At 41.8% G+C, this 27,305-nt stretch overlaps 1 protein-coding gene across 1 annotated transcript in view; it reads right to left on the minus strand.

Moving 5' to 3' along the window:
• LOC140911275 (chondroitin sulfate proteoglycan 4-like) overlaps positions 1-27,305 on the minus strand; it is a 70,353-nt gene that overhangs the window by 37,529 nt on the left and 5,519 nt on the right. The window contains exons 2-3 of the mRNA XM_073343933.1: positions 7,606-7,769; positions 815-4,384 (exon numbers count right to left, since the gene is read on the minus strand). Coding sequence (XP_073200034.1) covers positions 815-4,384; positions 7,606-7,769 — 3,734 coding nt within the window. The remainder of the gene's footprint in view (positions 1-814; positions 4,385-7,605; positions 7,770-27,305) is intronic.

Below are 27,305 nucleotides of genomic sequence, written 5' to 3' on the forward strand. Positions count from 1 at the left end.
TAATACTGCATGAGAAAGTGTTTCAAAACCCAAAACATATCCCATAAGATCTCTCAACTGAAAAAACAAAAACAAAAAACATCATGAGTTAATTATCTAAGAACTGTGGAATGCTGCTTGGAATGATGATTTCACAATCAGCACAATAATGTACAACATGAGCCTCCTTGTGGTAGTTACTTTAATGGTGAAAATGATCCCAATAGGTGCAGAGAAAAATATTAACCAGAATAGGCCAAAGCTAATGCTTCTGAACTGATGCTTTTAAAACTTCAAGCCGTATCCTCAGCTTGTGTAAACTGACAGACCCTTTGTAAATAAGCAAATTCTTTGGATACAATTTAAGTTTTTTTCCCCAATATTTGTTATTGGTTCACCTGCCATGAAACTGCAAATACACTGATAAATGTATTTAAAACTACCTGGTTTTCTTGCAGTGTTGATAATCACAGTGTCTCTGCAGCTTAATTTTCTCAAGTATCAGTACTCAGGGAATCAAAGCCTATGGTCTCTGTCTTATTTTAACAGATAGATTTTTTCTCCTTTCTAGTGATGGGAGGCATGCTAGTGTCAGAGTGCTGGGCTACCTGAAGTCTATAGCCCTTTCTGCACTGATGCCAGCAGATTCTCAAGGGCGGACACCATAATTGGAGTTACTCTCCAAAATTAATATCTAGCAATAATTTAAATTAGTTAGGTTAAAGGTGACAGTTTTGTGGAACTGAGGCATTAAAAGGGCTTGCTATGCCTGGGAAACAGGAATAAAGAAGAAAATCCATTACAGATAGAAGATTAAAGCTAAATTTTAACTCACCTGCAATTTCCCCTTACTGATTTTAACTGGTTTTCCTTCTTCAACTAAGAGGTTGTTATTATGTACAATATTTGGTGGACGCTGATGGCTTTCCAAGTACATACGAACATGCATTCCAGCATCCTGGTGGATATCCTTAGCATAAACTGTAAAGTTAAATGTGTCAAAAAGGTTGTTACTGTCATCATGCCTATAAATCACATGTCCCCTTTTTAGGTCAAGTTGAGTAAAGGAATCTGTTGCCAGATTTTTTACATAGATTCTTCCATGTTTTGGAGATAAGAATATCTCATAAATAATCTCATGATCCCTTCTAATGTCTTGGTTTGTGATGGCACTAAGGTTAGTTGTTGTAATAGTTCTCTCTTTTCCTTTTTGGACCAATAAGCCTGTGTTGTTTGCTAGTCTAACATAGGGATCTGAAGCACTCACTTCTAGAAGGGAAGACGTGTAGTGTTTGCCATCAGTTACAAATAACACAAATCGCCCATAATCTGCACCACTATGTATAAATAGGACTCGCTTTTGCTCCAGGTCTTCTTGCTTGAATTGATAGAGTCTGTGACTGGTATCATTCACTAGAGTCAAGTCTCCATTTGGAATGCCACGCCTAGTGTACAGCAACTGTCCGTCATCAAAATCAGAATCAGGATCATGGTAGCATAGGTCTGCCAAGGTCAATAAGTGCTGCCCATTCTTAACTACATGAAATACCTTATCAACCACACGTACTGGTTTCTCATCATTCTTCAGCTCAACAGAAATATTAAATCTTATCTCTGCTGATAAAGGTTCTGTTCCAGCAGCAGAGCTCACCCATTCTCCTGATTCTTTGGTGGATGCTATGACAAGAAATTCATCGTACCTAGTTTCAGTGTCATCATGGACATACATAAGGCGTTCACCCATTATATCTTGGTTACTGAAAGTGGTGAGGTTATCATTACTTTCTGGTGAATCTGAAAAGTTAATGAGTTTTAATTTCCCATGTTGAGGACTCTTTGTAACTGTATATTGAAAGGCCTTATTATCCAGGGTTTGTGCAAACAATCTGCTTTTTGTTATTAGCACTCCTTCACCTTCAGTTATGGTCAAGCCATTGTTTGTCAAAATAATGCTTGTGAGATCTGCTTTAATGTTGATTTTGAAATCATAGACATTTGACTCCAAATATTTTGTAAAAATTAGGAATCTAAATGAATCCTGAGTGTTCTCATGGGGTCTGTCGATTAATTCATATTCTACTTCATGATCTATAATGCTTTTTTGGCTAAAAGTTGAATTTTTTTTCAAGGCTTGGTTGTTAAGGAGCATTTGCCCTTTCTTGGGTAAGGACAACAACTTATAATTAAGTTCATTTTCAGGTATTTCTATATCCACTATCACAGCAAAAAGATTATCTGAAGTCAGACATTTCTTTTTTGTTTTTCCAATTTCTAGAGGAACACGTTTCAATAAATTATACCTCAACCATTTCACTGTGATTGGAAACATAAGCTCATCACTGATTTTGTTTCCAATACGAACCTTAAATTTAAAGTGTTCTGTAACATTTTCCAGCTGCAATGCTTTGAAAATACTGTAGTACCTCACACGGCTGCGCTCAATGGAGCGCTGAGAAAAAGTGTTTACTTGCTTCCACTCTCCACTAGAATGTTGCCTTTGAATTTCACCAAATTGAGGTGATTCTGTGATCTCATATCGTATCTCCATCTCTTGCTGAATGGCATTTGTTTCAACTGCCAAGTGGCTGAGTGTGATCAAAGTGGCATTGCCTTGTAGCACTTTTATTCCTGTGTTATTGACCACTTTATAATCCAAAGGAACAGCCATGACACGCAACACAACTGTGTTGCTCACTTTCTCTCCATCACTTGCTCGCAGCACAATCCTTGAGTTCTTGACCCCAGTATGGACAAAGAAAATGTTGCCTTCTTTTAAGTCCTCATTAGAAAAAGTAGTAATGGCTTTCTCGGGATTCTTGGAATTTTCTAAAAATCCTGCTTCTGTATTCAGATTTCCAAGTACTGAAAGACTGAGATCAGCAGAGTCTGTGTCTTGATCTGAAACCTTTATTAGGTCAGCAGTCAAGAGTTTCTTTGAGTTCTCTAACAAAAAAAATAAGTTTCCCTCAGGGAGCATAAGTTCAGGAGCATCATTTGTCGGAGTGATGGCAATCCTAAACACATACTGCTCATTTCCTTGCAGATATGAAGGCATGTCCTTTTTACTACTGGCAGAAATGGAAAAAGTAAAAGTATCGTAAGTGTCCTCAGAACCATCATGGACATATAGAACTCTTCCTTGCCACAGGTCTAACATAGTAAATGTGCCCTTGTCCTGCTCTGGTTCAACCCCTAATTTCAAGTAACCATGAGAGGGCTGCTCCTTTATTTTAAAAAATATCTGTGACTGACGAACCCCTAATTTCTTAAACTCTAAATTTACTTTAATATGTTTAGATTCAAGTGGAGCTTGTCCACCCTCTGGGACAATCAAGTTATTTAGAACCAAGAAATGGCCACTATCCTCTTTGCCTTGGGGTTTGGAGATTTCAGGAAAATTGACAGAAGTGGTGGCTGCTGTTACAAGAGGAGTCTTTTCTGTTGTCACTACAGAAGAATTTGTCTTAAAAGAATTCTCTGTTTTGCATCCAGCTGAAACATCCTTTGTAACCAGAACATTCTTTAACGATCTCTTTTCTGAATTGGCTTTCAGGTCTCTTAAGCAACCTTTGAAGGATCCTCCTCTGGCATATTTTCCAGAAACTGAAGTTAGCTCTAACTTTATCACTTCTGCCCGTGTGCTGTCATCTACACCACCTACAAAGAGTGGCCCTTTAAGAAGGGGTATCTTGATGTGGGAAGGCAGTGATGTTTTCACCATTTCTCCATCTATCATCAGCTGCAAATATTGTGTGGTAAATTTTAACTCAATGGAGTGCCACTTATTATCACTGACTGACTTAAGAGAGGAAAGCTGCATTCTACTTTTACTCTTTCCAATATGGGCCTTAATTCGTCCATCCTCAATTTCCATTGCAATGAAATCTCCTGCTTGTCCAGAATGATAAAGCAGCAAACCTCGCTGAGCTGAGGTCCGTATTGCACACTCCAAGTGTCCTTCACCCTGGACATTCCACAGCTGGAAAGAAACATAGGATTTGGAACTAAAAAAACTGATAGGCTCATCTTCACTGGCAAAGAATTCATCACTGCATCCCAGTGACACTTCATGAACATTTCTGAACCCAGGATAAGGTCTCAGGGACATTAGGATCTCATGCTGATTAAATAACACGTCATCGATACATCCTCGGAAATTGGTTAGTGCTCTGTCAAAGTAAGGAACATCAAGGGTACCGCTCCCACCAATGTAGAGTCCATGTTCAATGTTTAATTGATATAGAATCCCAGGCATTTTTGTACTAGTTCTATAATGTTTATCAATAACCAGTGTGACATTATCATTTTCATGATATAATTCAACCAGGTGCCAGGCTAAATCATTTAGCCGGGAGCTCCGCTGAGAACGCAGCACTCGTTCCCCTGCTCCAAAGTTCATTCTCAGCTGTAAGAGACAAAATTTTAATGATGAAAATCAGTGAGCGTATGGATGACAATTAAATGAATTGTGTGTGTCTCAAAGAAACAAGTAATACTTAATGTTTTGACAGCTGCTCAACTTAAGTTTCAATCATTGCATTTTCAAACTATGAGCACAAATGTATTTATTATTGTTATGGATTTGCTAACACCACAACATCAAGTCCAAACCCATTGTACATTTTAGGAAGGTTTACCTGCCAACACAGTTTTAGTCTGGGTCAGATGCAAAACCAGAAAGCAACTATTTCCAGTTCTGCTATGACCAAAATTTACAAGAGCCCAAGGTAAGCATAAAGTGCAAGGTCATGCATGAATTCCTGCTATAAGTTGGGAGCTCAACAGTTGAACGTGAAAGAGGAGGAGAGACACACAAGTGTATATGTCGATCAGAGGATGAAGCTACTAATTATGAGCTACTAATGTGATGTGTCTGTGGAAAAGACAAATGCAGTCCTAGCACGTGTTAGGTGAGGTATTTCCAGTAGAGATAGGACAAGACACTGCTAAGATCTCATTTTGAATATTATGTACAATTGTGTTCACCCAAACTGAAGAAAGATGAATTCAAACTAGAACAGGTGCAGAGAAAGGCTACTAGGATGATCAAAGTAATGACAGCCTATCTTATAACAGGAGACTAAAAGAGCCTGGCTTGTTTAGCCTAACAAAAAGAAGGCCAAGAGAGGATTTAATTGCTCTCTATACATTTATCAGGGAGATAAATACCAGGGACAGAGAAGAGATATTTAAGCTAAAGAACAATGTTGGCATGGCACAAGAACAAATGGGTAATAACTGGCCATGAATAAATTTAGGCTGGAACATAGACAAAGGTTGCTAACCATCACAGGGGTGAGATTCTGGGAGCAGTGGGGGCAAACAACTCAATCAGTTTTAAGATAGTTCTTGATAAAAGTATGAGTGGGACTGTATACCATGGTTGCCTGCAGTGGTGTGGGGGCTGCATTTGACAGTCCTGAGGTGGAGGGGGGTCCCTTTATGTCTTATATTTCTACAATCTCATGCTTCATCTAGACACCTGTGGGGGCCATGAAGGGAATTTTCACCTCAGTATAATCTGGGAGGGGGGAAGGGATTGTCTCCTTCCTCTGAAACATCAGAGATGGCCGTAGCTGGAGACAGGACACTAGATAGGCAGGGTCAGGGCTCTGAGGTGGCACCAAGCATTCTCTCTCATAGACACTTGGCTTACTGGTTCTTGCTCACATGGTTAGGGTCTAAATGATTGCCATATTCAGGGTTGGGAAGGAATTTTCCCCCTGTTCAGACCTTTTGGGGGTTTTGCCTTCCTCTGCAGCATGAGATGTGGTTCACTTGCCAGGATTATCTGGGAACAGCAGAACTTCAGAGTTATGAATACCTCAGGAATGGAGGCTGTTTGCAACTCTGAAATGTTCGTAACTCTGAACAAAACGTGATGGTGGTTCTCTCAAAAGTTTACAGCTGAACATTGACTTAATACAGCTTTGAAACTTTACAACGCAGAAGAAAAATGCTGCTTTTAATCATCTTAATTTAAACAAAACAAGCACAAAAACAATTTCCTTACCTTGTCAAATCTTTTTTTAAAAACTTTCCCTTTATATTTTTAGTAGTTCACATTTAACACAGTACTGTACTGTACAGTATTTGTTTTTTGGTTTTGTTTTTTGTCTCTGCTGCCTGACAGTGTATTTCTGGTACCAAATGAGGTGTTTCAGAGTAACAGCCGTGTTAGTCTGTATTCGCAAAAAGAAAAGGAGTACTTGTGGCACCTTAGAGACTAACCAATTTATTTGAGCATGAGCTTTCGTGAGCTACAGCTCACTTCATTGGATGCATACCGTGGAAACTGCAGAAGACATTATATACACACAGAGACCATGAAACAATACCTCCTCCCACCCCACTGTCCTGCTGGTAATAGCTTATCTAAAGTGATCATCAAGTTGGGCCATTTCCAGCACAAATCCAGGTTTTCTCACTCTCCACCCCCCCACACACAAACTCACTCTCCTGCTGGTAATAGCCCATCCAAAGTGACCACTCTCTTCACAATGTGTATGATAATCAAGGTGGGCCATTTCCTGCACAAATCCAGGTTCTCTCACTCCCTCACCCCCTCCACAAACCACACACACACAAACTCACTCTCCTGCTGGTAATAGCTTATCCAAAGTGACCACTCTCCCTACAATGTGCATGATAATCAAGGTGGGCCATTTCCAGCACAAATCCAGGTTTTCTCACCCCTCCACCCCCATACACACACAAACTCACTCTCCTGCTGGTAATAGCAGGTAATAATATTACCAGCAGGAGAGTGAGTTTGGGGGGGGGGGGCGGAGGGTGAGAAAACCTGGATTTGTGCTGGAAATGGCCCAACTTGATGATCACTTTAGATAAGCTATTACCAGCAGGAGAGTGAGTTTGTGTGTGTATGGGGGTGGGGGGGGGGGTGAGAGAACCTGGATTTGTGGAGGAAATGGCCCACCTTGATTATCATACACATTTTAAAGAGAGTGGTCACTTTGGATGGGCTATTACCAGCAGGAGAGTGAGTTTGTGTGTGGGGGGGGGGGGTGCGGAGGGTGAGAAAACCTGGATTTGTGCTGGAAATGGCCCAACTTGATGATCACTTTAGATAAGCTATTACCAGCAGGAGGGTGGGGTGGGAGGAGGTATTGTTTCATGGTCTCTGTGTGTATATAATGTCTTCTGCAGTTTCCACGGTATGCATCCGATGAAGTGAGCTGTAGCTCACGAAAGCTCATGCTCAAATAAATTGGTTAGTCTCTAAGGTGCCACAAGTACTCCTTTTCTTTTTGCAAATGAGGTGTGTGATTAACCAGTAGGTTGATAACTCTGGTGTTCGTAACTCTGAGGTTTTACTGTATATCTTACTTTACCAATTCACTGCCATTGCAGGGGCCTCAGGCGTTGGTACACCTTGGTCCCTCCTCTTCTCTGCTTACAACACACAACGGTTTAGTCTCCTGAGAGCTGTAGTGCTTTAGTCTAATTCTGGTTGTTGGACAAGGTGCAGAGGTGGCTGCGTGGAGTTTAGTGGCCTGTGACGTACAGGTCAGACTAGATGACTTGGTGGTCCCTCTATGACTCCAAAGACAAACACTAGGCAAACCAGTACCTGTGCTCTCTATTTTTTATAATTAAAAATCACACCTTTAAATATCCCGAGTGCAATTCCACCAAACAATGATCCTCTTTTCCAGCTGCAAGAAAAAGCAATCCGTGTGGCTTGCTGGTTCGAAATCGTAACTGCAGTGATGTTCGAGTGGATGATTCTGCAATGTTCAATTCCACGTAGCTATCACCATAAAATGATACTAAAAGAAAAAAAGAGAGACTTACAATATATGTACTTTTGCAAAATGCCTCCTCATCCTTACCATACACACACACACACTGGGTATCTACTATATACCTAAATTAATAGTAAGAATTAAATTTCCTTATTCGCATGCTAGAATACACCAATCCAGACAGCTGGTGCAGTGCACAATAGGATGCTAGATAGATACATACTATATCAAGGAAATAATGCTACTGAGAACCCTGTGGCCAACAGCTAAACACACTGATGGCCCTACGTCTCATGTTTAGAGAAGCAGTGGAAAGACTTTAATATCATCACCATGCTTAGTTCTACAGCAAAAGCAGACGACACCGAAGAGGGCATAAACCTAGGGCTGTGGTTCTCAATCTGTGGTCCAAAAATCTCCAAAAAAGAGAGAAGATTCTAGTAGTAAGGAGGGAGGTCAGAAAGTTATGTGGTCCACTAAAGCAGGGGTTCTCCACCTTTTTCTTTCAGAGGCCTCCCGCAACATGCTATAAAAACTCCACGGCCCACCTGTGCCGCAATAACTGGTTTTCCGCATATAAAAGCCAGAGCTGGTGTTAGGGGGTAGCAAGCAGGGCAATTGCCCTGGGGCCCCATGCCACAGGGGCCCCCAAAAAGCTACATTGCTCAGGCTCCAGCTTCAGCCTCAGGTGGCAGGGCTCAGGAACCTGGGCTTCAGCCCCATGCAGTGGGGCTTCAGCTTTCTGCCCTGGCCCCCAGTGAGTCTAATGCTGGCCCTGCTTGGATGCCCCCCTGAAACCTGCTTGAGGCCCCTTAGGGGGCCCCAGCCCCCTGGTTGAGAACTACTGCACTAAAGGATCTTCCTCTAATGAAATAATCTGCAGAATAAAAGTGCTGGAAAACAACTGATTTAGTCAAATAAGTTTTGGAGTTGAATGGACAGGAGTTCCTCTTCCCATAAACACACTGTAGACAGGAGGCAAGTAAATGGACAATAGATCTCAGATGCCTTAGACTAGAACCTCTCATTCAACATGTGCCTGAAAAATCAAAAGCCGTTTTCCTGACCTTTTTGTTGTTGTTGTTCTCTATAGATAAAATATTATTGCTCTGATAACAGAGGAATGTAAACATCTCCCTTTTTCAAAGACAAGAGAGATGGAGAGAAGAGGTACTCTCATCCCCACCACCACCCCATACAGATGGCAATCTGAGGCACAGAGAAATTAAGTGTTTTGCCCCAGACTCATGGGAAGTCTATGCCACAGATGGAAAATGAACCTAGATTTTTTCGAGTCCCACCCCATGCCTTAATCTCAAGATCACCACTTCCACTATGGCCACACTACATTTTAAGAAAGCAGTATAATATCATGGGCCGTGAGAAGTTCAACTGGAAGAACGCAGAAGCTTTCAATCCCTGTTTTAAGATTCTGAGGAGTTATATTTCTATTGTTACATTAGATCCTACAATAGGAACAATGGTATGCGATTTGACTAGAGTCCTACCAGTGAACTCCCTTAGGAAATCTATAGTTGATATTTGAACCTTTCATAGATTTTAAGGTCAGAAGGGGACTATTACTATAAGTATAGTTGTAAGTATATAACTATACTTATAGTTGTAACTATGACAGATGTAGATGTAACTATGTAGATAGATGTAACTATGATCATCTAGTCTGACCTGATGCATAACACAGGTGATAGAATTTCACCCAGTGATTCCTGCACCAAGCCTGATACCCTGTGGCAGAACAACAACATTATATTTTAGAGAGACATCCAATCTTGATTAAAGATTCCAACTCTTGAAGAACCCACCACATCCCTTGGGGTAAGCTTTATTGTGCACAGAGCTATGCCTTTATCTAGATCTTCCTGGATGAACTAGAGAACAACTAGGATAGAGGTAGTAGAGGATCAAAAATGCCTGACAGTGAACCACTGGGGGAAAAATATCTCAGTGTTATACAGTGGAAATGACAGAACAATTGACAAAAGAATCCTTGGGATTATAAATTTTGCCTTTTACGAGCCAACCCTTCAACTCCATAGTTGTGGATGGGGCAGCTAACTCGGCAAACGGATCTATCAACCTAAGCATTTATCCATGGCTAAAACACTACTCGGGCCAGGACCACCTACAGTGTCCTGACATTGTCTGTGTTTGGGTTCTTCACCAGTGAAAGAAGCATGTTATTATAGTGTAGCAGTCAGGTTCCCCTAGGGGAATCTCTTCAGTATGGTTTTTGGCTAAAACCACATTAGAGGTGACCTTTTGAATGTCTCTGGGACCATATCTTTTGAAGAGAAATTGTTTTTGCTCTGGTTACAATAAGCTGCCAATCATATCATCAAGAAATATGAACAGAGTCAAGCCAGTAACATCAGAATGTCTCTTGCTGTTAGAACATGTGAATTTAGCACATCATTTAAGGAATTTGTTTTTTATATTCTCTTTGGGACTGGGCAGTACATTCCACAATACTAAACTGAGCCCCAAGAAAGAGGGGAAAGGTCCTGAGACAAAGTCAGAGCACCTTTCTTGAAAATGACTATAACAAACCAGTGTAGTTGTAGCCATGTCAGTCCCAGGATATTAGAGAAACAAGGTGGGTGAAGTAACATCTTTATTGGACCAACTTCTGTTGGAGAGAGGCAAACTTTTGAGACACACAGAGCTTTTCTTGAGATCTGAAGAAGAGCTCTGTGTGACTCAAAAATTTGTCTCTCACACCAACAGAAGTTGGTCCAATAAAAGATATTACCTCACCCACATTGTCTCTGTAACAAATAAGAGCAGATATGGAGAAAGAGCTCTGATTTATAGAAGTGGGCTTTTTTCAGTCAATCATTTAGATACAGTAGGGGGTGGGTATTTTTTCCCATTAACTCAGACACCACCTATAACTTAGTCTGTAAAAGCTCAATCCACTTAAGCAATGAGAATTTTCTATTTTCTTAAATATGTCTTGGGAAGTTCGTACATGCATATGTAAGTACGTGACATTAAAATTCACTCACTCTATAGTTACTGCCACTAGTTGTCTCTATATTTCTATAGCTGCAAAAAAAACTGAATGAGTTCTCATTTTAAATCTTCTGCATATCATGTAATTAGCTGACTGCTTTAGTTCTAGGGCAGCCTGGCATCTCTTGCTCTTTTGGGGGACTTTGTATGCAGAACATAATCATACTGGCTTTCACTGTCACCATATAACAAAGATCACATTTAAATTGTTGTCCACTTTCAGCCCTAGTTCACTGCTATTTAAGCATCTCCAGTCCCACGAAAGACTGCTTTTCAAACGATTTTTCCTTGTCCTTTTCTACCTGAAATACAGAACAATAAATAACTTTTTTCTTCCCTAATTTTAAAAAGCAACACCCAAAACATGTAACTACCAAACACAAGAAGACTAATTCTGCACCCAAATCCACTTGTGCAATTACCAGGAGCTGTGCATGCATATCTGAGAACAAAATTGCGATCAAAGACTTTACTTAAAATTAGCAACACAGTTTGTTCTACCAAAATGTTCACTCTGGGCTAGATTAAGCCCTGCAAAAGGGGTGGCATCTAGCTTCACTGCCGCAGAAGGAACCCTAGGAAGAAATGGTGAACTCACGGTCACAACTCCTTCCTTGCTCCTCCTTTGCTCTTGGGGGGAAATAACTTAATGCAAGCCTTTACAGGGTGCATCTTACATCACACTTCACGTCTTCTCAGTTCCAATGCCCTGGGGAGGGAGAAGCCAAGGCTCTGTCCATTCCCTACCTTTGTGTGTCCCCAACTCGCTCCCAAGGGGGAATAGTAGCAGGGGTGAAAGTAAGTTAGAGGATTTACCGGTACACCGGAGTCCTGAGCAGGGGGCGTGGCCTCAACTGGAAGAGGCGTGGCCTTAATGGGAAGAGGCAGGGCCTTTAAATCTTGATTTAAAGGGCCAGGGCTCCAGCTGCGATAGTGGCGGCTGGGAGCCCGGGGCCCTTTAAGTCACCCCCAAGCTACCAGCTGCAGAGGCAGCTGGGAACCCCGGGGCTTGGGGTCGATTAAAAGGGTCCAGGGCTCCAGCTGCCGCTACTGCAGCAGAGCCCCGGGCCATTTAAATCACTCAGGAGCCCTGGGGGGGGGGGTAGTGGCGGCTGGAGCTCTGGGGCCCTTTAAATCCCCGCCTGAGCCCTGCTACCCGAGCCCTGGGGTAGCAGCGGCGGGGATGTAAAAGACCGGGGCGGTAGCGGGGGCTGGAGTTCCGGGGCCCTTTAAATCCCCGCCAGAGCCCCGCCACTGCTACCCCAGGGCTTTAAATTGCCGTCTGGGAAAGCCGGTCCTGGTACGGTGCACCGGCTCTTACCGGTACACCGTACCAGGGCGTACCAGCTTACTTTCACCTCTGAATAGCAGCCACATGGAGCCTGTTCTCCCTACTATGCCTGGATTTGTAATCCAGGAGAGTCCCTCACATCCATTCAAGGTACAAGAGAATGAGACTTTACTAAATTCCCTCACCTCCCAAGTTTAAAATTGGTAGTTTTTTTATATGAAAGTCTTCAGCTACACCATTCCATCTCTTAAAGCAATAAACATGCATCCCACTCCTCCACACAATGCAAGACCCAGCTCCCACATGGCAGAACAGCTGCAAAACATTTCTGGTCTTCAAAGTGTTTAACAGATATTGGCATCAGTGCTTCTCTTTAAAGATAAAATAATGTTTTGGCTGTTTGCCCACAGTGCAAGCAAAAACAAATGTAACTAACACTGAAAGTACTTCCAGAAACGCTGAATCCTTCTGATGTGGAAACAAAAATATGCTAACTAAGCTATTGATTTTCATTTTTGGCACTAAACAAGAAATATCAGAATTAGGCCACAGGACAACTGCTGCTCAGATTAATTGCACTAATGTAGCCCGGTAACATTCCACCGAGTTAGAGAACACAACCAGATATAACCTTTGTGTTATTATATTGTGAAATGTCATGCAATCTAGTAAATTATCTAGTTATTAAAGGTCAAAACATAAAAAGCAGAGGATTTGTCAAACAGTTTCTAATGTTTTTTTAATTGCTATAGTATCTAAATTTCATGTTCGCTACTTCAGGAGGTGATACATTTGCTGTTCTTAGCAGGGATAGGAAGGAGTCACTTCTTGAAAGTTAGAAACATGGGAATTGCCATATTGGATTAGCCGGCGGTTCTCAAACTGTGGTTCAGGACCCCAAAGCAGTTCGTGACTCTGTTTTAATCATAGAATATCAGGGTTGGAAGGGACCTCAGGAGGTCATCTAGTCCAACCCCCTGCTCAAAGCAGGACCAATCCCCAACTAAATCATCCCAGCCAGGGCTTTCTCAAGCCTGACCTTAAAAACATCTAAAGGAGGAAATTCCACCACCTCCCTAGGTAACCCATTCCAGTGTTCACCACCCTCCTAGTGAAAAAGTTTTTCCTAATATCCAACCTAAACCTCCCCCACTGCAACTTGTGACCATTACTCCTTGTTCTGTCATCTACTACCACTGAGAACAGTCTAGATCCATCCTCTCTGGAACCACCTTTCAGGTAGCTGAAAGCAGCTATCAAATCCCCCCCTCGTTCTTCTCTTCTGCAGACTAAATAATCCCAGTTCCCTCAGCCTCTCCTCATAAATCATGTGCTCCAGCCCCCTAATCATTTTTGTTGCCCTCCGCTGCACTCCTTCCAATTTTTCCACACCCTTCTTGTAGTGTGGGGCCCAAAACTGGACACAGTACTCCAGATGAGGCCTCATCAATGCCAAATAGAGGGGAATGATCATTGTCCTCGATCCGCTGGCAATGCTCCTACTTATACAGCCCAAAATGCCATTAGCCTTCTTGGCAACAAGGGCACACTGTTGACTCGTATCCAGCTTCTCGTCCACTGTAACCCCTGGGTCCTTTTCTGCAGAACTGCTGCCTAGCCACTCAGTCCCTAGTCTGTAGCAGTGCATGGGATTCTTCCATCCTAAGTGCAGGACTCTGCACTTGTCCTTGCTCAACTTCATCAGATTTCTTTTGTCCCAATCCTCTGATTTGTCTAGGTCCCTCTGTATCCTATCCCTACCCTCCAGCATATCTACCACTCCTCCCAGTTTAGTGTCATCTGCAAACTTGCTGAGGATGCAATCCACTCCATCCTTCAGATCATTAATGAAGATATTGAACAAAACCTGATTCTTGGAGCACGCTGCTTGATACCAGCTGCCAACTAGAAATGGAGCCATTGATCACTACCCATTGAGCCCAATGATCTAGCCAGCTTTCTATCCACCTTGTAGCCCAGGGGTAGGCAACCTATGGCACACGTGCCAAAGGCAGCACACGAGCTGATTTTCAGTGGTACTCACGCTGCCCGGGTCCTGGCCACTGGTCCGGGGGGCTCTGCATTTTAATTTAATTTTAAATGAACCTTCTTAAACATTTTAAAAACCTTATTTACTTAGCTTAGTTATATATTATAGATTTGTAGAAAGAGACCTTCTAAAAATGTTAAAATGTATTACTGGCATGTAAAACCTTAAATTAGAGTGAATAAATGAAGACTCGGCACACCACTTCTGAAAGGTTGCCTACCTCTGTTGTAGTCCATTTATCCAGCTCATACTTCTTTAACTTGCTGGCAAGAATACTGTGAGAGACTGTATCAAAAGGCATCACCAGGGCTGAAGTTAGACTTGTTGGGGCCCAGGGCTGAAACCCAACCCCACCGCCGGGGCCAAAGCCTGAGACCAAGGGCTTCAGCCCTGGATGGCAGAGCTCAGGTTAAAGGCCCCCCACCCAGGGCTGAAGCCCTTAGGCTTTGGCTCAACCCACCCCCACCCAGTGCGGCGGGACTTGGGCAGGCTCACCCCATCCTGGGGTCCTGTAGTAATTTTTTTTGTCAGAACAGGGTCGCAGTGCAGTGAAGGTTGAGAACCCCTGGATCAGACCCATGGTCGATATAGCCAGTATGACGCCTCAGAGAAGGGTGCAAAAACCCCATAGCAGTCAGTTATGGAATAATCTGCCCTCATAAAGGTTTGATCCTAATCCCTCAGAGTTAGAGACTGCCTTAAACCCTGAATTATTATCCCATCCAAAATTCTGTGTTTGTATTAATTGTTGTAACTCTGGATATTCTTGTCCTCTATATGTCCAACCCCTCTTGAATGTTGCTAAATTCTTGGCCTCAATGATATCATGTGGCAGTGAGTTACAGTCTAATTATGTTCTGAATATTTCCCTTTATCAGTTCTAAAGTTGCTATCTCTCAATGTTAATTATTGTTATTACGGTAGCACCCAGGACCCCATTGTGCTAGGTGCTGTACAAATGCAGAACAAAAACACAATCCCTGTCCCAAAAAGCTTACAATCTTGCATATATGCTCAAGAAAGAAAGTTCTGTTTCTCTGTGTCTGAGAGATTTCTGGGGATAGTAGAGGGTGATTGCATAAGAGCATTCTTCTGTCCTGATGGCCAAGTTCCCCGAAGACTAGCTGAGTGATTTATCCAAGTGTCTGGCTAAAACTGGGGCTTTGAGGAAGGCTACTCACCAGAGGCTTACCACCAAAGGCTCATTCCAGGAAAAAAAAAAAATCTAATGGGAACAGATTGGGGAATCAATCACAATAAATAATGGAGATTACTACTTACCCCACTGAATAAGAGTGTGTGCCTACCACTTATTACTCATGTTGGCAATTTGAAGTTCGTTTTACATTCTCTGCTGCTCATGGATGCTGAGCTCGCAGCTATGCCCAGGAGCAGTTTTTTCCCACATCTGCACTTGATAAGAAGGGTGCAAGCTTTGCTTTTGGATGCAGAGGTCACTGCAATTTATCCCTGCCTTCTCCATGTTGAGATTAGATTACTGCAACATGCTCTGTGTGGGACTACAGTTTGAAAACACGCAGAAATTGAAGTGAAATAATTCATCCAGCATGCCAACAAACTTTTTTTTTCTTTCAGCGGTGTAACAGTCAAGTGCTTTTTATTTTGGCACTGCTAGCATTGGCTTTTGTCCTATAATGTCTTCTACAGGTGGACTGGTGGTAGATAAAGATGTTGTGGGATCTGTATGGCACAAAGGTAGGTGCCCACCTTTTGAAAGTACTTCTAGAATAGTATTTAGTGAATAAAAGCCCCATCAGGGCCGTATTGTGATAGGACTATGCAAACACAGTAAAAGACAGCTCCAACCCCAAAGAGCTTACACTCTAACTAAGACAAGATATAACTAGTGGGTGGAAAATCATCAAAAGGAAGTGAGGCAGAAGAATGAAGGAAAAGGTACTAAGAACATGCATTTACATAGGCCAGATGTGTGCATGACTAGATGGTTTTAAGATGTTTATTTTTGATCTTGTAGCTCATAAAAAAATTAATCAAGTATGAGAAATATCAGAAGTTTCTAACAGCAAACTACATAGATACAAGCTACACAGCTGTGTGCTCTCAATCTTCAGAATATAAGACCCTTCAATAAAAGGTAGTGTAAATCTTCCTTAATCTAGGATTTCAGTAAGGGATATAAGTGTTCATTTTCTAATCATAAAGATGGTTTTCCTTTTCATGCAACTAGTTCTTCAGGTTGTGGATTGTTTGTTTTGATACATAAAAACTTTTAAAAGTCTGGTTCATTTTCACTCATTTCATGACTGTCCAACATCTGTGGTACCAGCTGAGGAAGAGAGAACAAATAGGAGACAAATGGTTCCACTTCTATTTGTCAAGCTCAAGATGCTCTTAACAGCACTACATCAAAAAAAGTGTAAGAGTTCAATTATAAATTCATAAGCATCCCAGACTCTCACTACATGTCCTATAAGCACTCATTGAAAGGCAGCCCATAAAGCACATGTCCTATAAGTAGTTGTTGAAAGGCAGCCCATAAAACCCCCTTTCCTACAAACCCCAATAACAGTGTATTCCTATAACCTAGAATAACTCAGTTCACTGCTAATAAACACACTCTCACAGTAAACTCCCAGGACCTCTTTTATATCCCCATCCCTATCAGGGATGGACCCTGGGCCACCCACAGGTGCATTCCATATAAGAGGGCAGCAAACAGCCTCTCTGTTCTTGGGAAATGATCAAATAATTGTCTGCAGGTGAAGTGCTTTTCTTTAGAAAAAAATGTGTCTTCAGATTGAATGCTCTGTTGGAAAACTCCCAGAACTATTCATCAAAACTTAATCACAGTGATTCTGTTAGATTAATTTATACCAAAATTTTATGACCTACAGATTTATTTACAAATGTTTTATTTCCTTCTTTTACCTTGTGGCTGCAGGTTTGTTCTCTGAAACAGTCATTCAGACTGTAACAGAGAGAGCGTCTCTAAATCTAACCCTAGCAACTCCAGAGTATATACAAAATGCTTGAGGTAATTTGCAAAGATAAATATTAGTCCTAAGTCTATTATACAAGTGTCAGTCTGTTGATAGTGACTAACTTGTACTAAAACCTCCAAAAGAAAATTCTCCAATTCTGCATAAGAGGCTATCGCAGTACCATTATTAATATAGAAAACCTATTTGTTAGAAGCTGTCATCTATGGAAATAAACTTGAGTTTTTATGCAACATTCATGTGCAGCTGTTAACTTTTTTTGCTGATGCTTTTGTAAAGGTTTGTATACACTGAACAGTGCTAGAAATTAAGATTACCAGTCACATAAACCAAGAATTTAAGTAACCCAAATACACTTAATATATGCCCAGTGGAGGGAAAAACAAATTTGGAAATTAAAGAGATTGCCTTTTAAACATTAAAAGGGGTCATAGTAAACTGTGAGAACATAGGGGGGAAAACCTTGATGAGGTTGTTTTACAATGCTGATTAATACTAATTTGAGATATGCTTCCACTTTTATATGGAAAGCAACAAATGGGTCAGAGCTCTTTTGGAGAACATGAGGCAATCTTTTTAACATGAGATACTGTGGAATTCAGCTTTACTGCTCATTCTACTACAGGTAAACCCCAGATTTTATGAAGGTCTCCAAAACCCTTCTAATATAGTTTTGAACAAACTAATGTTGATGTTGTAAGACTTTAGAAGTGAGGGAATACATTTCAGATAACTTGAGTTTTGAATCAGCGTTTGGAAAAATTGGGATTTATTTGTAATTACTTTCTAAAGGTAATCTTTTATTTGTCTCTTGCTTAAAATGGAGATCATGATATTGACCTCCTTTGTAAAGTGCTTTGAGAGCTAGTGTGAGGTCTGAGGCCTTTTTTCTGCAGTCACATTAGGACAGCAGCAGCTGTGAACTAAAAAGCAGAAAGTCAGCCTCACATTCCATCTAAATTACATTAAAACAATGAAATATCAGTCTGTTAAGGAGGCGCTCCTGTTCTAATAGTACTGATCAGCACCAGATTAAAGATCAGATATTAAGATGTTTAAAGAAAACTTTTTTTGTTAGCATTCTGTCTGGCAAGGAATCACTTATCAACAGTTGTGATTGTGAAATCTATACTACTTTATTGTTTTGACTTTATGGCCCCTACTTCTCCATTGTTTATCTCTATAGTCTCTATCTGGTTCTTTGATTAGTTATGCAAGAGACGGAAACAATTATGCAACATTTAAATCAACTAAAGTGGCAGGGTATGATTAGTTAAGGAATTGTTTTGCAATATATTAGGACTGGTCAAAGAATTATTTTGTAATACTTTAGTAAAATGATTGGTCAAGATATAGGTAAGTGTAAGGCCAACAGACCCCAGTCACCGGCGGGCGGGATCGAACCAGGGACCTCTGGAGCTTAGTAAATGAGCCTCTACTCCATGATTTAAGTGCCAATTGGCTGTTAGCTAAGGCTGTAGAGCAGACTCCTTATCTCTCTCACTCTCATTCTAAATGGTCTCAGTGCCACTAGATGGGACAGAACACCACACCCAGGTCTTTCCTTCTTTTTCTTTTTTCCTTTCTTTTACTATATAAACTGGGAGGTCCAAGAAGGCGACCAGGTGGGAAAGAAAGGAAAAGAAGGAAAGACCTGGAAGAAGAAGAACTCACCTCCAAGACACAGCCCAAGATCAGAGCTGCTAAATCGTATGCATGACTGTGACATGCAGCAACCAGAACCCAAACAAGACTGACTTTGCATAGCCAACAAGGAAAGTCCGCCCATGTAATCAGGATTGGTGAGCACAGCATTGTATGCTTAGCATGCGTATTCTGCTTGGTGATTGTTAATAGAGGTTGAGGATATTACTGTGTAAGGCTCTTTAACCAGGAGAAGGCCCTGCAAATCCGTAGAAGATTAAGCCCTGAGCCCTAGGAATTGGGTAAGGGTGGCCCTGAGCCCTAGGAACTCGGTAAGAGTAGGTGCCTTTTGCCCCGAGCCCTAGAACCTGGGTAAGGTGGGGGTGGCCTAAATTAACTGGGGTATGCCTTGGAAGCTGCAGGCAGCCGTGCCTGCAGACGGTAAGTATAAAACTGTCTCACAGCCTGCCAGCAGATTATCCTGGTGGGCTGCAGGTCGCTCACCACTGCCCTAGAGTGTGCGGGTAACATTATGATTAAGAAATGCTATACAAGAGTTGGGTAATAGTATTATACTGATCAGTAACCCCTGTGAGGATCAGATTAGAAATAACCTAGTTTTTTAAAGTTTGTGAAGTAAGAAAGATTTTTGGATTGCAACTTGTTTGCAGATTAATAAAAATTACAGTCTGGAAATTATAACTAGATTGTCATGACTTGGCTTTAAAGTGCTGAATAGAACTTCACCATCCTTACAAAATTCAGACTTTGCTTTTATGCATGTGTCAGATTGCTAAAACAAAGCAATTAATTTTCCATTAGAAGATGGGAATATCTAGATATTTGAGGACACCAACTACTGTATGGTTAAACTTAATACCATATCTTTTTTTATAGAGGAAAATCCTGACGTTCCTTTGATCCAGATGCAGTAGTGTGAGACATGAAAGTGTTTTACACTATGAAACAGATACTGGAATTACAGGAAGTCTTTGCTATGACTTCAATATTGTGGTTATCTACATATACATTAATCAGATAACTGCCATTATAAAGTCAACATATGCTAAATTATCACAGTGGTATCTGAAACATAACTGTTTCCTTCAAGTTTAGGGAAATACATGTACAAGTTGACAAATGTATAATAATGTTGAACATCTACAGTAGACCTAGTGCCAGAAGCTTAAAAGATGAGGCACAGAATATACCTACAAATAAAAATATACACAAGGCCTTTAAAACTTGTTTTCCAGATGCGTGGAATCACATTAAAAATATCCCAAATGTAACACAGTTCTCGATGCATTATAGATCTGATCTAATTCACATCTCCCAAAAGCCAAGTTAGAAAAAGACAATTCAGCCAAATAAAGGTATGCCACCATATACGTAAAAATAATCCATAATAGAAGAATTATATTTCAGGACCTCTGAGTGCTTTATTCTATATTTCCTAGCCAGAGAGATTAACCTACCAGCCAAAGACCAATATGAAAGACTGCGAAGGGAAAGAGGGCCCACAATTGGGGTGAATAAGTAGGTGGGCTCTTGGGAAAGTGGAGAATGCTTGAATTTCAGGCAGTGTTGTCCCTGTACCTTGCTGAGAAATGCCAACTTTCAGATCAATTACTGGCAAGCTCAGACCTAATAAACTTTAATCCCCACACCCATTCTTTGGGGGCTGGAAAGGATGAACATTGTTCCTTACTGTCCCCCAGAGATTCTTGGCTGCTGAGAAGAAGATGTCTATTCCTTACACTACCAAAGTTTTTGAGTTCTCCTTCAACTATATTGCTACACTAGGTGCCTCTGTGGCTGCTACCAGCTTTTCCAAGCCACAGTAGAAGTGAAATTGACTTAATTCTTGTTAGTTTAGTTGCTGTCCAATGCTTTTGAACACTAGTAAGGACAATCTATGAGCAGCTGCAAAGGCACTGGAGCTGTGTCTGCAGTCTTAGGAAGTTAATAAGGCATCTGTTTAGACATGGTTCATATCTGTAAGATTATCTTCCCAGACAGAAGAGCTACAAACTTAGGTGAGTGGGGGACTGTTTTTAATTTAATTTAATTTTGCAGACGTTGATAGCCCTTGTTCCCTCGCCTCTCACAAAGAGCTCCCATGTATGGGTTTATATTGTGTTTACTTGGCTACTTAAATGTCTAACCCATTTTTACAGTGGCTATTCATCATATACAATACTCGGACTACAGCTCACAAGCCACAAGTGGCTCTTTAATGTGTCTCCTGCAGCTCTTTCCAGCTCGTGTGGGATTTAATTATTAACCAACCAGAATGCTTTTGCTATGTTATTAACCAATTCAGTTATCAACTTGCACTAATTTATTAACTTATTTGCTGTGAGAATATATAAATGTCTCCCCTGTCCCTCTTTTTAAATATCAATAGTACTATAGGTAAATGAAACAAAGTCACACAACTGTGGCTCTCTTAGGTAATGTTAATTGCTAATTGGGCTCCTGAACCACTGAGGTTGCCACAGACTGACAGAATTGTAGGGCTTATGGTGACCAGATGTCCCAGTTCTATAGGGACAGTCCCGATATTTGGGACTTTTTCTTATATAGAGACCTATTACCCACCACCCCGTCCCAATTTTTCACACTTGCTATCTGGTCACCCTAATAGGGCTGGAAGGAATCTCCAGAGGCAGGTAATCCAGTGCCTTGTGCTGAGGCAGGACATGGTATACCTAGACCAACCCTACCAGGTGTTCATCTAAAAGATGGGTATTCTACAAGCTCCCTTTGTAACCTATTCCATTGCTTAACTATTCCTATAGTTGGAACATTTCCCCTAACATTTAACCCAATCTCTCTTGCTGCAAAAATTAAGCCAATTAACTTCTTGGCCCACCTTTAGTGGACATGGAGAACAACTGATCATCATCCTCTTTATAACAGCCCTTAAAATATATGAAGACTTATCAGGTCTCCCCAAGAGTAAACATGCCCAGTTCTTTCAGTCCTTCCTCATAGATAAGGTTTTCTAAACCTTTTATCATTTTTGTTGCTCTTTTCTGGACTTACTCTAATTTGTTCACATCTTTCTTAAAGTGTGCCATCCTAAACTGGATACAGTGTTCCAGCTGAGGCCGCACCAGTGCAGAAGAGAACAGAACAAGTACCTCCCTTGTCTTAGATACAACACTCCTGTTAATGCACCCCAGAATGAGATTAGCCCTTTTCATAACTGCACTCGCTCAAATTCAATTTGTGATCCACTATAAGCCCAGATCCTTTTCAGCAGTACTACTGCCCAGTCAAGTTATTCCCCATTTTGTAATTGTGCATTTGATTTTTTTAATTCCTAAGTGTAGTACTTTGCACTTGTCTTTATTGAATTTCACCTTGTTGATTTCAAACCCATTATCCAACTTATCTTTGAATTCTATTCCTGTCCTCGAAAGGGCTTGGAACCCACCTCAGCCTGGTGTCATCCACAAACATAAGTATACTCTCCACTCCATTATCAAAGTCATTAATGAAAATAGTTAATAGTACTGGACTCAGAATGGACTCCTGTAGGATCCACCAGTTATGTCCTCCCTGTCTCACAGTGAGCCATAGATAACTACTCTTTTAGCACAGTCTTTCACTCAGTTTTACACCCACTTTATAGCAATGTCATCTAGACAACAGTTCCCTAATTTGCCTATGAGAATGTCATGTGGGACTGTGTCAAAAGCTTTTCTAAAATCAAACTGTATCTGGTCCCCACATCCACAAGGCCAGTAACCCTGTCAAAGAAGAAAATGAGGTTGGTTTAGCATGATTTGTTCTTGACAAATCCCTGTTGGCTCTTACTATTTACCCTATTATCCTCTAGGTGCTTATAAATTGATTCATAATTTGTCCAGTGTCTTTCCAGGTATTGAAGTTGGGTTCCGTGGCTCCTCTTTGTTCTCCTTTTTAAAGACCGGTACTATGTTTGTCCTTCTCCAGTCTTCTGGGACCTCACCCATCCTCCATTACCTGAAAGATAATCAGATAGCCTAGATTCCTTCAGCTATGTCTTTAAGTATCCTAGGGTAAATTTCATCAGGCCTGGCCAACTTGAATACATCCAACTTATCTAAATATTCTTTAACCTGTTATTTCCCTTTTCTGGCTTTTACCCTGTTCCCCTGTGGGATAAATACTTAAACAGTCATTGGGCTGGGGAGTGGAGATAGACAGAATGACTCTGTAGTCCAATGGTTAGGGCACTCACATGGGGAGGTAGGAAACTCCAGGAGCCAGTCCCTCTGCTCCAATCACTCATTATTTATCCACAGTGAAACAGCTTCAACAGGAAAGACTGAGGGAGCCTAGGACCAAACTATCCCATAGGCCAGTGGTAAGAGCGCTCTTCCAGGAGGAGTCCCCTGTTCAAATCCTTTCTCTGTCTGTGGCAGAGAAGAGGGAATTGAACCTTGGCTGCCCACATCCCAGGCAAGTGCTCTAACCAACAGGCTAAATGTTACAAGGTGGGTGGTGGCTCCACCTCCGCCAGCCATTGTGTGGAGCAAGGCAGGTGCCTAACTCATTCCCTCAAGAGATGGCTTAGGTTCTAAACTGCCTGACTCCTAGACAGGGGTTCCTGTTTGTGGATTGCTTAGTAGAAATAGGTGCCTCCCTGAAGCCTGGACTTGGGCATCTATCTCCGAGAGAAGGGTGGGGCTTAGCATACACCACTGTCATCGGCATCCATAGGCAGCTCCCTGCCTAGCATACTAGCTTTTGTGCTAGTTTTTTTTAATTTAATTTTTAAGCTTTGATCTCTTCCTGTTAATTATATAAGGAGCCTAGGCACTAACTCAGGCTTTGTCGATCACAGTGTTCTCCCAATCATTAGCTTTTCTGGTAGTGTTCCCACATGCCTGTGCTATTCTTTTATACTCATATATATATTATATATACACATGCACACCGAATACCACCCATTTATATTACTGAACTGTTTATTTTCTAACCTGACTTCACTTTTTTTACATGGGAAATGTTTTGGTAGCTCTCACATTTCTGTAAAACAAATATAATTAGCGGTGATGCCAATTGAAATAAAGGCCCAGATGGCTTCCACTCCCTGCCTCCCATAAGATTCATGGACAGTCCTCCTGTGTCCTGAGCAGAAATAGGGGTGAGGGAGTTAGTTGGATAATAACATTGTCCCCCACTTCCTGGAATCCTATAGAAGGCTCTGCAAGGAAGAGGGGTGAAAGCTAGACAAGCCATGGGAGCGAAATCATCATCCCTTCATAGAGATTCCTCAGAAAAAGGTAGCACAACCTAGGAGTGCATTATCTTGTCCTGAGCCCTCCTCTGTGCAGGGGTATCCCACATGAAGACGTTCCTGGGACAGCTGCACCCAGGGAAGGCACTGACAGCATGACTACAATAGAGCCATACTGCCAGGGAGCAGCACATGCCTTTGGTGCTCATGAGAATAATTTATGGGTAATTTCACGAGGGCTTTTCATAGAGTTCTCCTCCTTCGCCCCCTTCTGCAGGTTCTTTTCTAGGAGAGTGCTCTCTAGGCCAAACATTTTAACAAACTGCAAGGAAAAGATTCTGTTTTTGCTTGTCATAGTCACTGAATAAGCTACAAGAGCTATATTTCCTGAAAATAACAAATGCCTCAAGGGGAAAAGTCATTAACAATATTTTATGTACCATTATGTAAACAAAATAAGCTTCCATTCAAATCCAGATCTACATCCAGACAAAACAACTTCTTGTTCTTCTTTATTAAAAAATAGAAAACAGCAAAAAAACAAGATTTCTCCCATATTTTAAATGATTTTAATGTGGTATGAGCAGGTCTAACACTGAATTCAAAGCTAGATTTATGTATGGTGAGCAGGATTTGGCCCCAAGTATGCTCCTGTAGAGATCCCCATGCTTCCTTGTATTTAATAAACAAAAAAATAAAAACTTGGCTTCTGGGGCTCATTAATAGAATCCAGGGTCACCATCTACTGCACAGATAATGGACCTAATTTTGTTCTCACACTGGCATAAATCACCAGTCAATGGAGTTGCTGAGAGAAGACTCAGATATGATACATTTACAATGAGATAATATGATATTTACAACGAGAAGTAAGACTACTCCAAATTAATGTTAAAAAAATCACAGGGAAAGTAAATTTGGGGGAAGTTCTGTGGCCTATGTTATACAGGAGGTCAGACTAGATTATCACAATGGTACCTTCTGACCTTGGTATCTATGAAATGATTGACTCATTTGATATAAAACTTTAATAACGGAGTTCACATTAATGCAACAAAAATACAGAGAACACCTATTGAATTTCTTTTGCATTGACACATATCTGCTACACATCACACTACTTGCTATAGTAGACATACTAAAAGTAATACAGTATAATAACAGTGATACTTCCAGTTTTCATAAACAGTGTCCAGGCCTTCCTTTCAGTTTTATAGTTTTTTCTGGGAGGAATTCTCGCTTTTTGGTTTAGGCACGAGATGAGGACTCAAAATTGAGACTAAATTCCCAGCTGTCATAGAAATCTCTCTGAGTCCAAGTCATAGAATCAAAGGACTAGAAGGGATCTCAAGAGGTCATCTAGTCCAGTCCCCTGCACTCATGGCAGATCATCTAGATCAGGGGTCTCAAACTCGAATCACCAGGAGGGCCACATGAGGACTCATAGGTTGTCCCGAGGGCTGCTGCCCCTGCCCCCCACTTGCCCCTGCCCGCAGGGTGCAGCAGGGGGCTCAGGGCAGGGGGTTGGGGTGCAGGAGGGAGTGTGAGGTGTGGCAGGGGGTTGGGGTGCAGGCAGGGGGCTCAGGGCAGGGAGTTGGGGTGCAGGAGGGGTTCGGGTTCCAGCCCAGCACCACTTACCTTGAGCGGCTCCAGGGTAGCAGGGGCACACACTGGGGCCAGGGTAGGCTCCTTGCCTGCCCCATCCCCGGGTCCATGCCGCTCCGCTCTGGGAAGTGGTGGGCACCCTGTCCCTGCAGGCCTGGATGGGGGGAGGGGGGAGCAAAGAACTCCGTGAGCTGTTCTTGCCTGTGGGTACCTCCCCCGAAGCTCCCATTGGCCGCGTTTCGCCATTCCCGGCCAATGGGAGCTTCAGGAGAGGTAACCACAGGCAAAAACAGCTCACGGAGTTCTCTGCTCCCCCTCCCCCCAGGGCCGCAGGGAAGCGGTGCGGGGCCCTCAGCACCATGGGGTTGGCAAATCCGCTGGCAGGATCCAAAGCCCTGAGGGGCCGGATCCGGCCCTGGGCTGTAGTTTGCCCACCCCTGGCCTGGAGGTAGGCTGGGGACACAGCGCGCTGGGGAGGGAATGGGGGAGGGGGAGGTCCGCGGGGAGCTTGGCGAGCCGTAAGGAAGAACACCGTGGGCCGCGTGTTTGAGACCCCTGATCTAGATCATCCCTGACAGGTGTTTGTCTAACCTGCTCTTAAAAATCTCCAGTGATGGAGATTCCACTGTTCTCAATCTCTAAACCAAGGATAATGCTTCCCTACACCACAAAGGTGTTGTGAGGATAAATTCATTAATGTTTGTGTGATGCTCCAAAACTACACTTAAAAAAAAAAAAAAAAAAGCTAATAGAATGTTAGGAACCATTAGGAAAGGGACAGATATATAAAACAGAAAATATCACAATGTCATTACATAAATCCATGGTATGCCCACACCTTAAATACTGTGTGCAGTTCTGGTTGCCTCATCTAAAAAAAAAAAAAAAGATGTATTAGAAGTGGAAAAGGTGCAGAGAAGGGGAACAAAAATAATAAGCAGTACGGAACAGCTTCCATCTGAGATTAAAAAGACTGGGACTGTTAAGTTTAAAAAAGAGACATGGACATGATAGAGAGCAATAAAATCATGAATGGTATGGGGAAAATGAATAGGGAAATATCTAACCCTTTATATAACACAAGAAGCAGGGGTCACCTGATGAAATTAATAGGCAGCGGCTTTAAAACAAAGAAAAAAAAGAAGTACTTCTCCACACTATGCACTATCAACCTGTGGAACTCATTGCCAGAGGATGTTGGGAACATCAAAAGTATAACTGTTCAAAAAAAATTAGATAAGTTCCTGGAGGACAGATCTATCAGTGGCTATTAGCCAAGATGGCCAGGGATGCAATTGCAGGCTCCAAGTGTCCCTAAACAGCCACAAGTTGTGCTTGGATGACACGGGATGGATCACTTGAAATTGCCCTACTCTGTTTATTCACTCAGAAGCATCTGGCATTGGCCACTGTCAGAGACAGGATACTGGGCGAGATGGACCATTTGTCTGACCTCGTATGGCTGTTCTTATGTTCTTACAATGACGGGAGCCATAAGTACCAACATATTTCTTTACTCATCTTCAGCAGCTGCTTTTCCTAAATGCAATTTTATATAAAAAATGTTTTTAAAAGAGTGCAAGAAGTTTCAAAAAGCACTGGCAATGTTGAAAATCTTATATGGTGGGATGTTGAGTTAACAGGTCTCTGTTTTAGAGGGTCAGGTCCTTTGTGACACTTCACAGTTCCAAATTCCTCCTGGCACTGCTTTCTCCATCAA

Source organism: Lepidochelys kempii, chromosome 5 (genome assembly GCF_965140265.1).
Source record: "Lepidochelys kempii isolate rLepKem1 chromosome 5, rLepKem1.hap2, whole genome shotgun sequence".
NCBI lineage: Eukaryota > Metazoa > Chordata > Testudines > Cheloniidae > Lepidochelys > Lepidochelys kempii.